The sequence below is a fragment of the Protopterus annectens genome, chromosome 2.part2 (genome assembly GCF_019279795.1).
Source record: "Protopterus annectens isolate FY-2018-M chromosome 2.part2, PAN1.0, whole genome shotgun sequence".
Lineage (NCBI taxonomy): Eukaryota > Metazoa > Chordata > Ceratodontiformes > Protopteridae > Protopterus > Protopterus annectens.
This window is the reverse complement of record NC_056730.1, coordinates 1,118,657,756-1,118,670,250: the sequence shown is the minus strand read 5'-3', so window position 1 is coordinate 1,118,670,250 and position 12,495 is coordinate 1,118,657,756. Positions and strand designations below refer to the sequence as shown.

General features: G+C 41.3%; 1 protein-coding gene across 3 annotated transcripts in view; it reads right to left on the bottom strand.

Moving 5' to 3' along the window:
- The window catches only part of TJP2 (tight junction protein 2), a 2,224,967-nt gene that overhangs the window by 686,263 nt on the left and 1,526,209 nt on the right, over positions 1-12,495 (bottom strand). For all 3 annotated transcript variants that reach the window (XM_044064349.1, XM_044064348.1, XM_044064350.1), the window contains 2 exons: positions 6,764-6,875; positions 6,334-6,464 (listed from right to left, as the gene is read on the bottom strand). In XM_044064349.1, the coding sequence (XP_043920284.1) occupies positions 6,334-6,464; positions 6,764-6,875 (243 nt within the window). The remainder of the gene's footprint in view (positions 1-6,333; positions 6,465-6,763; positions 6,876-12,495) is intronic.

Below are 12,495 nucleotides of genomic sequence, written 5' to 3'. Positions count from 1 at the left end.
GCCTGGGGGGATGTAACAACAGATAATGTTGATTGTTTTAGTTTTGTTTATACTTAGAGTTGAGACTAAGGTTTCGGCATTTTGAAATGTGGGGGTTGGGATTTGATGGGGTTTTATGTTTAGTGAGTTTTTGAAGAGTATGGCTACTCCACCGCCCTTCTTATTTTTTCTGTCCTGTCTTACTTAATATGTTATATCCTAGTGGGAGAATTTCTTCACTCTGGATGTTAGGCTTTAACCAGGTCTCAGTGATGGTCATTATGTCTGGGGAGTAGTGGGTTATGAATGCTTGTATATCAGGGTTTTTTTGTTAGTTATGCTCCTGATATTCAAAATTAATGATTAGTAAGTCTGACCTTTGCTTCGGTGGGAGTGGGTAATTGCTAGGTCCTGGATTTGGGTGGTTGTCTCCTGATATGAGAAGTTTTTTTTGTGATAAGTAATATGCGTTTAATATTGTGTGTTGTTTTTATGTGGTGTTTATATGATGGTTTTGTGATGTGGGTTCTTGTCAATAGAGTTTTATTTATGTGTAACATTGTGTCATCTTTAAAAAGTGCAGACATAATGGGGAAGTGTGTGTTTATGTTTGGGTTAATGTATGTAGGTGTAACATGGTACTTAGTGTTATGTATTGAGCTTCTAGGATGAATGAATGTGATGTATGCTAGTATAGAGAGGGTAGGTAGGAGACATCCTAGGATGGGTTTCATTTAATATATTCATTATATATATATATATATATATATATATATATATATATATATATATATATATATAGACACACGTGTGTGTGTGTGTGTCTATACATATATATATATATATATATATATATATATATATACATACGTGTGTGTGTGTGTGTACATATATATATATATATATATATGTATGTACATACACACACACAGATATATACATATATAGATACATATATATAAATATAAGCATACACATATATGTGTATGTGTGTGTGTGTATATATATATATATATATATATATATATATATATATATATATATATACATATACACACACACATATATATATATATATATATATATTTATATAAATACACACACACACCACATTTACTTAGTATCTGCAAAGAGTATATCATCACTGAAAAAAATGAAGCAGTCATGGCAATTTTTCCATTACCAAGATGATCGTATTGCTAAGCGGCTTAAATAATTGAAATTCCTACTAGCTCATTAACAACTACTTCAGTGGTATGGATAAGTGGAAGCAGAAAAGTACAGTTGTGTACACTTACCATAAATGTAGATGTTTGAGTGTATTCACTGTTGCAGTCATCACACTTGGGTTATCTGCCTACAGGTAGCCCACACTCTGCCCGAATACCAGAGAATTAATATTTCTGCGTCAGTTGCTGTTGCTTCATGACTGACGTCAGGTCGTCAGGGGTATAAAAACAGGCAGCCGACGCCATTACATCAGTTTTTCTTGCCCCAAATGTCAAGAGCCCCCCAAATAGGGAGCTAAGTTATGGTGGAGAAAACACCACCAGTAAAAAAGTAAATACCAATAGCCCTGTAAGGGGAGAGTAATAGACATAGAGAGGAGAGAGAGAGACAAGGGGGCTGTAGGGGGGGGAACCAGGACTGCAACAGTGAATATACTTGAACATCTACATTTATGGTAAGTGTACACAACTGTACTATGTTCTTTGTGTTTCACTGTTGCATTCATCACACTTGGGTTGATTCCCAAAGCTGAAGAAAGGGTGGAGACAGTCAAAAAGAGGTGGGACTGGCTAGAATGCCCTGCAGGACTGCTGTTGCAAAACCCACCTTGGATTTGGAGAAGGGAGGCAGGTCATAATGCTTGGTGAAGGTGTATACAGAACTCCAGGTAGCAGCTTCCAGAATGTCCCTGGTAGGGACTCCCCTGAGGAATGCTGTAGAGGAAGAAGCTGCCCTAGTGGAATGTGTTCTGACCCCCTGAGGGGTTGGTTTCCCATGGTGTTTGTAGCAGAAATGGATACAGTGTGCTATCCATTTGGAAACTGTTTGTTTTGTAATGGCCTTGCCCTCTGCCCCTGGTGCAAAACTGACTAGTAACTGGTCAGGTTTCCTGAAGGGCTTAGTCCTACCAAGGTAGAATCTGAGTTGTCTGTGCACGTCCAAGGAGTGCAGGATCCTTTCCCCTTTATTTTGAGGATCATGGAAGAAAGTTGGCAAATGGATAGACTGGTTGAGAGCCACACTGGACACCACTTTAGGCATAAAGGAAGGGCTAGTCCTGAGGGAAAACTGTCAGCATGAAAAATAATGAAGGGCTCCGCAGCCTAAGTGCTTGTAGTTCAGGCAATCTTCTAGCTGAAGTGATGGCCAGAAGCAAGGCTGTTTTCAAAGAGAGGAAGTTTAACTCTGCTGATGCTGCAGGCTCAAAGGGGGGGGGGGGAGCGTGAGCTTTTCCAGTACAAAGTTAAGGTCCCAAGCAGGGGTGGGTGCTCTCCTTGGTGGCCTTAAGTTGTTTGCCCCTCTCAGGAAGTGTTTGATGACAGGGTGAGAGAAGAGAGGTGGCTCAGTGTTGTAATGAGCTGAGATGGCAGAGGCATGAATCTTAATGGAGGAGAAGGATAGGCCTCTGTGGATTAGATCTGCTAGGTAATCCAAGATTAGAGGTAAGGAGGGCAGTGCTGGGTTTTCTCCTTTAGAGTGAATTCAAGAACAATACCTTTTTCCACTTTTCAGCATAGGATTTCCTTGTACTGCGTCTTCTGGCTTCAAGAATGACGTCCAGCACCTGCTTGCTTAGGCTGGTCACTGGGGGAGAATTCAAGGAATAAGTCAGGCTGCAAGATTCAGGGTTTGCAGTTGTGGATGCAAGATCTGCCCTCCTGCTGATTGAGAAGGGTTGGGATCTGGAGTAGGTGCCAGGGTGGCACAGGTGACAAGCTGTGCAATAGTGGGTACCAGTGCTGGCGTGGCCAGTCTGGGGCAATCAAGACTGCCCTTGGTCTGTCCTGTTTTATCTTGAGTAATATTGCTGTGAGAAGAGGCAGAGGGGTAAATGCATAGATTGAGAGGTTTAACCACTGGAAGGATAGGGCATCCACTTTCCAGGCCCTGCTGTGAGGTGTCCTGGTGCAGAATTTGCTGAGCTGATGATTGTAGGGGGAGGCAAAAAGGTCCACCTCTGAGGTCCCCCATTTCTGGGTTAGAAGGCTGAAGGTGCTGGGGTCTAATTGCCACTCGTGTGGGCCTAGGAGATTTCTGCTTAGATCATCTGCAGAGAGTTTTGTTTGCCTGCAGGAATTGAGCTTGCAGATGAATATGCATGTCCAAGCCTGTGTACCACAGGGCCATGGCTAGCCTGCAGAGTGGGCAAGAGTGGGTTCCCCCCTGCTTGTTGATGTACCACATAAGTGTGGTGTTGTCTTTTTCTATTAGCAGGGATCCTGGTGACAGTAGGGATCTGAAAGCTGTCAGAGCATGCTGAACAGCTAGCATCTCTTTTTGGTTGATGTGCAGATGAATTTGACTTGGGCTCCTGTAGCCCTGAATGCACTTGTCCAGATGTGTTCCCCAGGCATAGTCTAATGCATCTGTGGTTAGGGTCTGGGTGGCATGGGGTTGAGTACAGGGAAGTCCCTTGTTGTGGTTGCATGCTGCTGCCCACCAAAGAACCTCTGTCCTTAGACAAGGTGTGATAGGTAAAACGGTTTCCAGGTCCTGAGAATGTTGGCACCAAGGACTTTTTAAGTACCATTGAAGTTTCCTCATATGCAGTCTGGCATATGGAATTAGTAGAATGCAAGAGGCCATGAACCCTAAGGCCTGCAGGATTTTCCTTGTGGACAGCTGAGTTCTGGTGGCCATTCGAGTGAAGTAGTCTGTCAGGCTTGTTTTTCTGGAGTAAGAAATGCCATCTGGGATGCTGTGTCCAAGTTTGCTCCCAGGAATACAGTCTTTTGACTGGGGACTAGTTTTGATTTATTTTCGTTGATAGTGTACCCCACGGAGGTTAGAAGGTTCTTTACAAATGTCAGGTGCTGCAACAGCTTTTCCTGACTGTCTGCTTGAATCAGGCAGTTGTCCAAGTAGGGGTAAATTAGAATCTTTCTCTGTCTGCAATAGGCAATGGCTAGAGCCAGGCATTTTGTGAAGACTCTGGGAGCAGTGGATAAGCCAAAGGGAAGTGCAGAGAACTGATAATGCATAGATCCTGCACTGAAACATAGGTATTTCCTGCATGAGTCCCTGATAGGGATGTGCAGATAGGCTTCTTTTAGGTCTAGGGTGGCTAACCAGGCATCTTTGGACAGCATAGAAGAAGCTGTTGAAGGGTGAGCATTTTGAATTTTGGTACCACCAGGAAGGTCTTTAGAATGGAAAGATCTATGATTGGGTGCCGAGTGCCCTCTTTTCTGGGTACCAGGAAAAGTCTGGAATAAAACTCTTGACCTATCTGTTCTGCAGGAACAGGCTGAATTGCCTTTATGGAGAAGCAGGGCTTGAAATTGGTTTTGTGCCTCTGCTCACTGGTTTGGAGGAAGGTTTGGGAACCCTTTTGGGGTTGGCAGTGAGTGGAAGTAAAATTTGTACCCCTGGGATACAATGTTGAGGACCCATCGGTCATTGGTGATGGAGGTCCAGTTTTTTGCATGATGGGCAAGTTTTCTTCCTAGGGGCACGAGCAACTGGGCAGAGGTGAGGAGTGGAGTTGAGAAGTCATTGTGAATTCTTTCTGTAAGGGGGTGGCTTAGCACTCCCTGTTTAAGAAGTGGAGGCACTCCATTGCTTAGATCTCTGCATACCCTGAGATTGTAATCTGGGGGGTCGGTTTCCCCTGGGTCTAGTTTGAGACAGCCTTGAGGGGGCTGGAAAGGAACAATGTTTCGAGGGGCAATGCCTACTGAATCTTGGAGGCTGCACTTGCAAAAAATCTTTGATTGTCTGCATAGACTTAGCTTTTTCTTCCATCTTTTTTAGAACTTCTTCTGTTTGGGTGCAAAGGAGCATCTAGTATTTTGATTTGACATGGTCTGGCAAGGTCTGCTCCTTATGCCAAGCATAATCAGGTCTTCTGCTATTTTAAGCATTTGATGATGTAGCAAGGAAGCAGGTGCTTGAGTTTGGGTCGTCGTTTTTTTAGGCGTAGCTCATAATCTTGGCCTTAGAAACTGAGTAGTTTTAGACAGATCTGAAGACGCGAAAGAAGTTGGTTTAGGTCAAATACCAGAAACTGGTGCCTGCACAGCAGCTCCGGACCCATCCAAGGTAGAGACATCCGCAAGTTCCATAGTCAAAGAAAAATCTTGCGGCATACCGGACTCCGAACAGGTCTCGTAGAGGCCTGCGAATCCATCAAAGCTGGCATCAGAGGCTGCGAAAGAGCCTCACTGAGTACCGGCGAATTGATGACTAGCTTAACGGAAGCATTGTCTGCAGTCTTGGACCTGTGCGGTCTGTCTCTGTCTTTATCCTTACGTTTTTTTGGAAGATCAGTAGTTGGATGGCTTACCGAAGCCATTTCGGAATACAGTGATCAAGAGCGAATGTATTTAGTGACAATAAGGGCCCAACGATGAACAGTTTGGGCATTGAACAAAGCACAAAATCAACAGCGAGGTACGTTGTGGTCTGGGCCTAAACAGGTGATGCAGTAAGAATGGAAATCTCAGTGTGGTATTTGCTTTCCACAAGCAAGACAATTGTTAACTTTTTCTGACATCGGTTAGAGCAAGAAAAAAGGATCCCCAACGAGGTACTTAGCTTTAGAAGACTTCAGGATGATTCAATTTCGGAAACGAAAATTCAGGTAGTGGCCAACCGGCACTCATGCAAACTGCTTCTGCTTCAGGCTCCTCTGCAAGAAAGACTAATGTAAAGGTGTCGGCTGTCTGTTTTTATACCCCTGACGACCTAACATCAATCCTAAAGTGACAGCAACCGACGCAGAAATATTAAGTCTCTGGTATTTAACCCACGTGTGATGACTGCAACAGTGAAACACAAAGAACACCAAAACTGTACCAAGTGACTGAGGCACTAGAGGAAGATTATCTCACCTTTATTTTAAATATCAAATATTTAACTGTAGAGTACTGTAACTGATGTTACTCATTTTAGACATGTTCAATCATGAATGACTCAGAAAATATGGAGTTCAGTCCCTTCCCCATTAGCTACCTCTTAATCAAAAGCCAGCAATGGTTAAGATTTAACAAAGCAAGTATCAAGTGTTACAAGAAAGGGAAAACTCCATTATATGACAACCTAAAACAGGTAATAACACATACAACAACAATAACAAAAAGAAAAACATTTCAAAAACAATTAAAGTTGAATTGCTGTTCTAACCTGGAGGTTCCTCCAAATGACTGTGATCAGTTTCTGGTTCTGCAGCGACAGCTGGGGTATCAGTTGTTACCTTAAATGGAGTGGGCATGGCACCCATTTTAGCCATTCGATTTGGTGGTTCAGTCTTTGCACTTAAATTAGAATCCAGTGTTAATAACTTAAAGGTCAAAGAACAAAATAAATTATAAATGAACACCACATGCAGAATGATAAAACTATACTCCTAGTTCACTGAACAGTTAAAAAGTACAGACTGCTATCTTTTACTGTCAGGATAAAATATCAGACCTTTTTTCAGGGTGGATTCCTGTCAATCTTTCTATTAGCAGCACCCAGCATAAATGTACTTTCAAAATCTTTAAAAGAATGTTAAAGAAATACAATAAATGCAAGGCACAATGCATAACAGAATCAGACTACTCTTGATTACCTTGACTTCTCCTTTAGCTTTTCAGTTGATGAATGTGATGACAAATCAGAATGCTGTGACTTTCGATCTTGTGGGGGGGAACGTGAATGGTTTGACTCAATGTCTGAAATGTCTGTAAAAATGTGTCAGTCAGACCAGAACAAGAAAATAAACATGCACTCACAGTTTACCAAACTGGTAAACATCTATGCTTTAGAAATCTACACCTTTCCATTTAATCTTCTCAAAATCATATCAAACAACTTATTCTAAGGCTTACTTTTCAGCTGTGCCACATGACAACAGTGTTGTTCATAAAAGCAGGATAATTTGCCTTCATTCAAGAAAATACAATGGGCTTAATGAAAGGCAGGATTATAAAAAGTAAAGTGAAACTAACCGCTCTAAGTAAACCTGATAAGATGTTAAATATACAAGAAAATAAGCTCAAGAAACTGTGTAATAAAAGATTCAAGTTTTTAAAACGTCTTAATTAAATTATAACTTAAGACACAGACATACATTAACAGAAGAGAAAACAAATCATATTAACATTGTTCTCATTTACATACATTACATATCACATCTTTTCTTTTTTTGTAATCATTAGTCCAACATTACATAAACTACTGAATTCCCGCCTTCCTTTAAACCTAATTCCTCCTTAACATTATTATGTATTTATTGTTCCCACAACTTGTCTTTAGTTATACGTAGTTTGCTACTTCCCTTTTCTGAAGATTCCTCTTCGAGTTTATTTATCTCTTTTATAATAATCAATACTTCAAATAGAATTGGTTTAGACAAATTTCCATTCTCTAGTAAAAGTTTTTTTTTAACAGCCAACAGAATTAAACTTAAGACCTTACTATACCTAGGCAATCCATGTAATAAGGCTTTACTAAGTCTAGGTAATTCAAAGCCAGCTCAAAAAAATCATATCCTTAGTTACAACCATTTGTTCTCCCAATATTTCTGACAGACTACTTTGTAAGGATTTTTTAAAATGTACCAACTCATTCCACTCCTAAAACATATGTTCCCAGTTTATTATTTTACATTTGTTTCCCGGAGAAGTCCGTCTGGGCACAAAATCCCATTTTCAGCAGGGGCTCGGGAGAAAAGCACCAGCAGATGTAGTACAAACAAAATCATTTAAGATATACAGTATCAGTGAGGGCAGAACAGAATTAAATTTTACAGTGTCAAAATAGATAAGATAGCAACTATACATGCAGTTTTTATTTTATTTTTTTACTTTATTTTAAATTTGTTAACTGGGAAAGTCCACTGGACACAGGTCCTTTTTCAGTAGAGGCCTGGGGAGAAAAGCTTCAGAATTAACAAGCAAACAAACAAGTAATATATAGCATTAAGCTTATCATATCTAGAAAATTACAGTCAAATTCATTTAGTTTATATAGCATATATGGTTGGTCAAATAGAGACATAATAATACAATTAGTCAGACAGAGAAAATATTACATCATTACTAGAGTCTCAAGTGTAAGAAGACACCCACATCATTAGTAAAGTCTCATGTCTAAGAAAGCATCTACATAAAGATTATTTAGACTAAGCTAGAAACAAATTTTCATTTTTACTATATCATCTGTATACTATACAATCTTAAAACCTAGACCTATTAAAACTACTTTAGGTGTAAGAAAAGTCAGGTAAGAAAAGGAGTGTTGATTATACTGGAGGAGGGTCTAATGTGGAGGATGGTCTAACCTGGTGTAGTACAGGAGCATAGCCAGTTGTTACTGAGATGGGGTTTTAGTAATTTTTTTACACTGTATGAAGGTAGGGGTAGTAAGTATATCACTGGGTAGACCATTCCAGATTTTAGACACGTAATTAGAGAACGGGTCACCTGCTGTATTATTAGATTTAGTTACTATGAGAAGAAATCTGTTACTGGAGAGAAGAGTCCTATTATTAGCGTGAGGGTGAAGTAGGTTTTGTACTGCAGGGATTTTTTCTGGTTGATAAAGTATTTTATGGGCTAGAGAAATTTGATTGTAGTGCAACAGTTGGTTAAGTTCCAGCCAGTTGAGCTGCCTTAAGGATGAGCAGTGGTGAGAAATAAATGGGGAGTCTGAGATGAATCTAGCTATTTTGTTATAGCAGGAGTAAAGCTTTGCCAAGTCTGCCTTAAGGTTGGTAAGAATGGGTGAGGCCATAGAGGAGGGTGGAGATAAGGTGAGTGTGGAATATAGTTGCGTTTTTTGTTTGGAAAGGAATTGCCTATTTCTATAGAGGGTGCCTAGTTTTTTTGTAGATTTTCTTGATGGTCTGGGAGATATGAATATCAAATCTCAGACTGTTATCGATCTCTATGCCAAGAAGTTTGGTGTGCTCAGTGGGAGAGATAGACGTTTTGTTGCTGGACATAATGTTAAAGGTGGAAGTTAATGAGGTGGACCTATTAGTTTTAAAGAACTGCAGCTTGGTTTTAGCAGGGTTAACTGAGTCGAACTTTAGATAGCCATGCTTCTATAGAGAGGAAAGATTGTTGTGTTAATGTGTGGAGTTCCTGTAGTGAGGAAGCTGCACAAATTATCATAGAATCATCTGCATATTGTATGACAGATGCATTGGGAGTAGAAGTGTACAGCTTGTTGGTATAGAGGATGAATAGAAGTGGGCCTAATATGGAACCCCGTGACACACCAAGAGCAACTGGAAGAAGGGGTGAGAGTTCTTGCTGTCAAAGTACTGCTTGCTGTCGACCAGCCAGACAGCTTTGGATCCAGGATATGGACGATTTAGTTAGTCCTAAGTCAGACAGCTCTTTGATAAGTATGTCATGTCTGACCATATCAAAGGCCTTTGAAAGGTTGCGAAAGGTAACAGATTCAAATTTACCACTGTTTCTGTGTGTGTTCACTATACTGGTGAAAGACAGAAGGGCAGTGGTGGTACTATGGAAGGAGCGAAAGCCGTGCTGAGTGTTTGACAAGGATTTATGTATAAGCAAGTAGTCTATAATTTGGGAATGTATGCACTTTTTCAGGATTTTTGCTAAAGGGGATAGTATCGCAATTGGTCGGTAGTTGGTAAGTTCTGTGGCATTACCTCCTTTATGAAGTGGGATTATAGGAGATATTTTCCAAATGTCGGGGACCATTGTTTCTGAAAGGGACCTATTAATGAGAATGGCTATAGGATAGGCCACTGCATCGGCAGCAATTTTTAGAAATTCGGCTGGTAATTTGTCTGAAGCCAGAGTAGTGGGTTTAAGTTTTTTGAGGTACTTTTTATCCTATCTATAGAGATGGGCTGAAATTGGAATGTGCTATTGTTTGAGTGAGTTGTGCAGGGTTCAGAGGAGGGGGGTTTGTTTTGATTGTTCTGTTGGTTGGCTAGGGTTAAAATTGTCTCAGTAAAAAAAAAAAAAAAAACGAGGGTTATGCTACTCAATGCCAGGAGTTTAAATCTCAAAATGCACGCGCACAAAGCACTCCTCAGTATGGAGAACGTTGACATCTGTGCAGTAACTGAAACCTGGATCAGGGCTCCATGGAGCACCCCAGCACTACCAGGCTACAACTCATACCACACATTTCGGCCACAGAACATGGACCAAAACACAAAAGGAGGGGGTGTTATCCATATTCATCAAGGATACCTACACCTCCAGGTTAGTGGCGCAGCATGATACCTCCGAGATCATCCATGTGCAACTAACATCAGGCAAATCTGCAATGCAAATTGTGGCCTGCTACAGATCACCCTCCATGACCCAGGACCACCACTCCGCCTTTCTGGAGACACTGGAAAACATGAAGGTCCTACCGAATACCCTGATATTGAGGCAATTTCAATTACCCTACTGTTAACTGGGAAAACTACTCAAGTACAAACTCCCAGGTCCAGTGCTTCCTGGAATTTATCAACTCAAATGCCCTGGATCAGCTGGGTAAACTCCCCTACCAGAGGTGAAAACATACTGGACCTGGTCATCACCAACATGGGTGACAGGTGCTCCACACCGGAGGTCAACCCGTCACTGGTTAGATCAGACCATAAAAGTACAGTTTTGTACCTACCATAAATGTAGATGTTCGAAGATCCACATTGCTGCAGTCCTTACACTTGGGTAGTCCACTGTCCTCGGTCGGCCCGAATATCAAAGTATAAGGCTGACGTCGGTCAAGGCGCATTTGACTGACATCAGGACGTCAGGGTACAAATGCGCATGACCGACGTCATATCCTCAGTCTTTTCTTGCCCCAGATGTCAGAAGACCCTAAACATAAAGGTCAAAACCAAAAGACAGCAAACAAACAACCAACCACCCCTGCACTAGTTATATGTACAATATATACAATATACACAATATTTACAACCTAACCTACACAACCACCTCTAACTACAGAGGGGAAGGAGGGAGGGTAAATTGGACTGCAGCAATGTGGATCTTCGAACATCTACATTTATGGTAGGTACAAAACTGTACTATGTTCTTCATCTCACATTGCTGCAGTCCTTGCACTTGGGTAGAATCCCAAAGCAGAGGTAAGGGAGGATGGCCAAACTACAAGGAAGCAGGAGCTGCCAAAATGCCCTGCAAAACAGCAGTGGCAAAACCAGCCCTGGATTTAGAGTAAAGTGGTAGGTGATAATGCCTAGAGAAAGTATGCACTGAACTCCAAGTAGCTGCCTCCAAAATATCCTTGGTTGCCACTCCCTCAAAAGGCTGTCAAGTGGCAGTAGCCCTAGTGGAATGAGGCCTAATCCCAGCTGGAATCTCCTTGCCATGATGGGAATAACAGAAAGCAATGCAAAACCCAATCCACTTAGAAATAGTTTGTTTTGACACAGGCTTGCCCTGAGAACCCAAAGCAAAAGAAACAAACAACTGCTGAGACTGCCTGAACCCTTTAGTTCTGTCCAAATAATATCGCAACTGCCTGTGTACATCTAAAGTGTGCAAAATATTTTCCCCCTTATTTTGGGGATTTGCATAAAAAGTAGGCAAATGAATAGTTTGGTTTAAAGCCACACTAGAAACCACTTTAGGCATAAAGGAAGGATTAGTACGTAAAGATACCCTATTCCTTATGGAAAATCAAGAAAGGCTCAACCGCCATAAGGGCCTGCAATTCAGAAACCCTTCTTGCAGAGGTAATGGCCAACAAAAAAGCAGTCTTCCATGATAAATATTTCAACTCAGAAGTAGCTGCAGGCTCAAAAGGTTGTAGAGTGAGTTTCTCCAACACAAAATTGAGATCCCAAGCAGGAGCAGGAGCTTTTCGTGGGGGTCTTATATTCTTTGCCCCTCTAAGAAATTGCTTGAACAAAGGATGAGAAAACAATGGTGGGTCACAATCAAAGTGAGCCGAAATTGCTGCAGCATGAACCTTAATAGAAGAGAAAGACAAACCTTTGTCCAGTAACTCAGTAAGATATTGAAGAGCCACACTCAAATTAGGCCCAGAAACATCAAAATCTTTTGCTGCACTCCAAAATAAAAATCTCTTCCATTTATCTGCGTACACTTTCCTTGTACTAGGCCTTCTAGCTTCCAAAATAACATTTAAAACTTGCTGAGGAAGTGGAGGCCCACTATGGTTCAAAACAGAATATGCCAGGCTGTTAGGTGCAGAGAGTGAAGTTTGACATTGAGCAAATGGCTGTCCTCCTGTGACAACAGGTGTGGAATCGAAGGCAAAGGCCATGGAGGCTTCCGTACTAGACTTCTCAGTAATGGGTACCAGTGCTGTCGAGGCCAATCTGGAGCTATT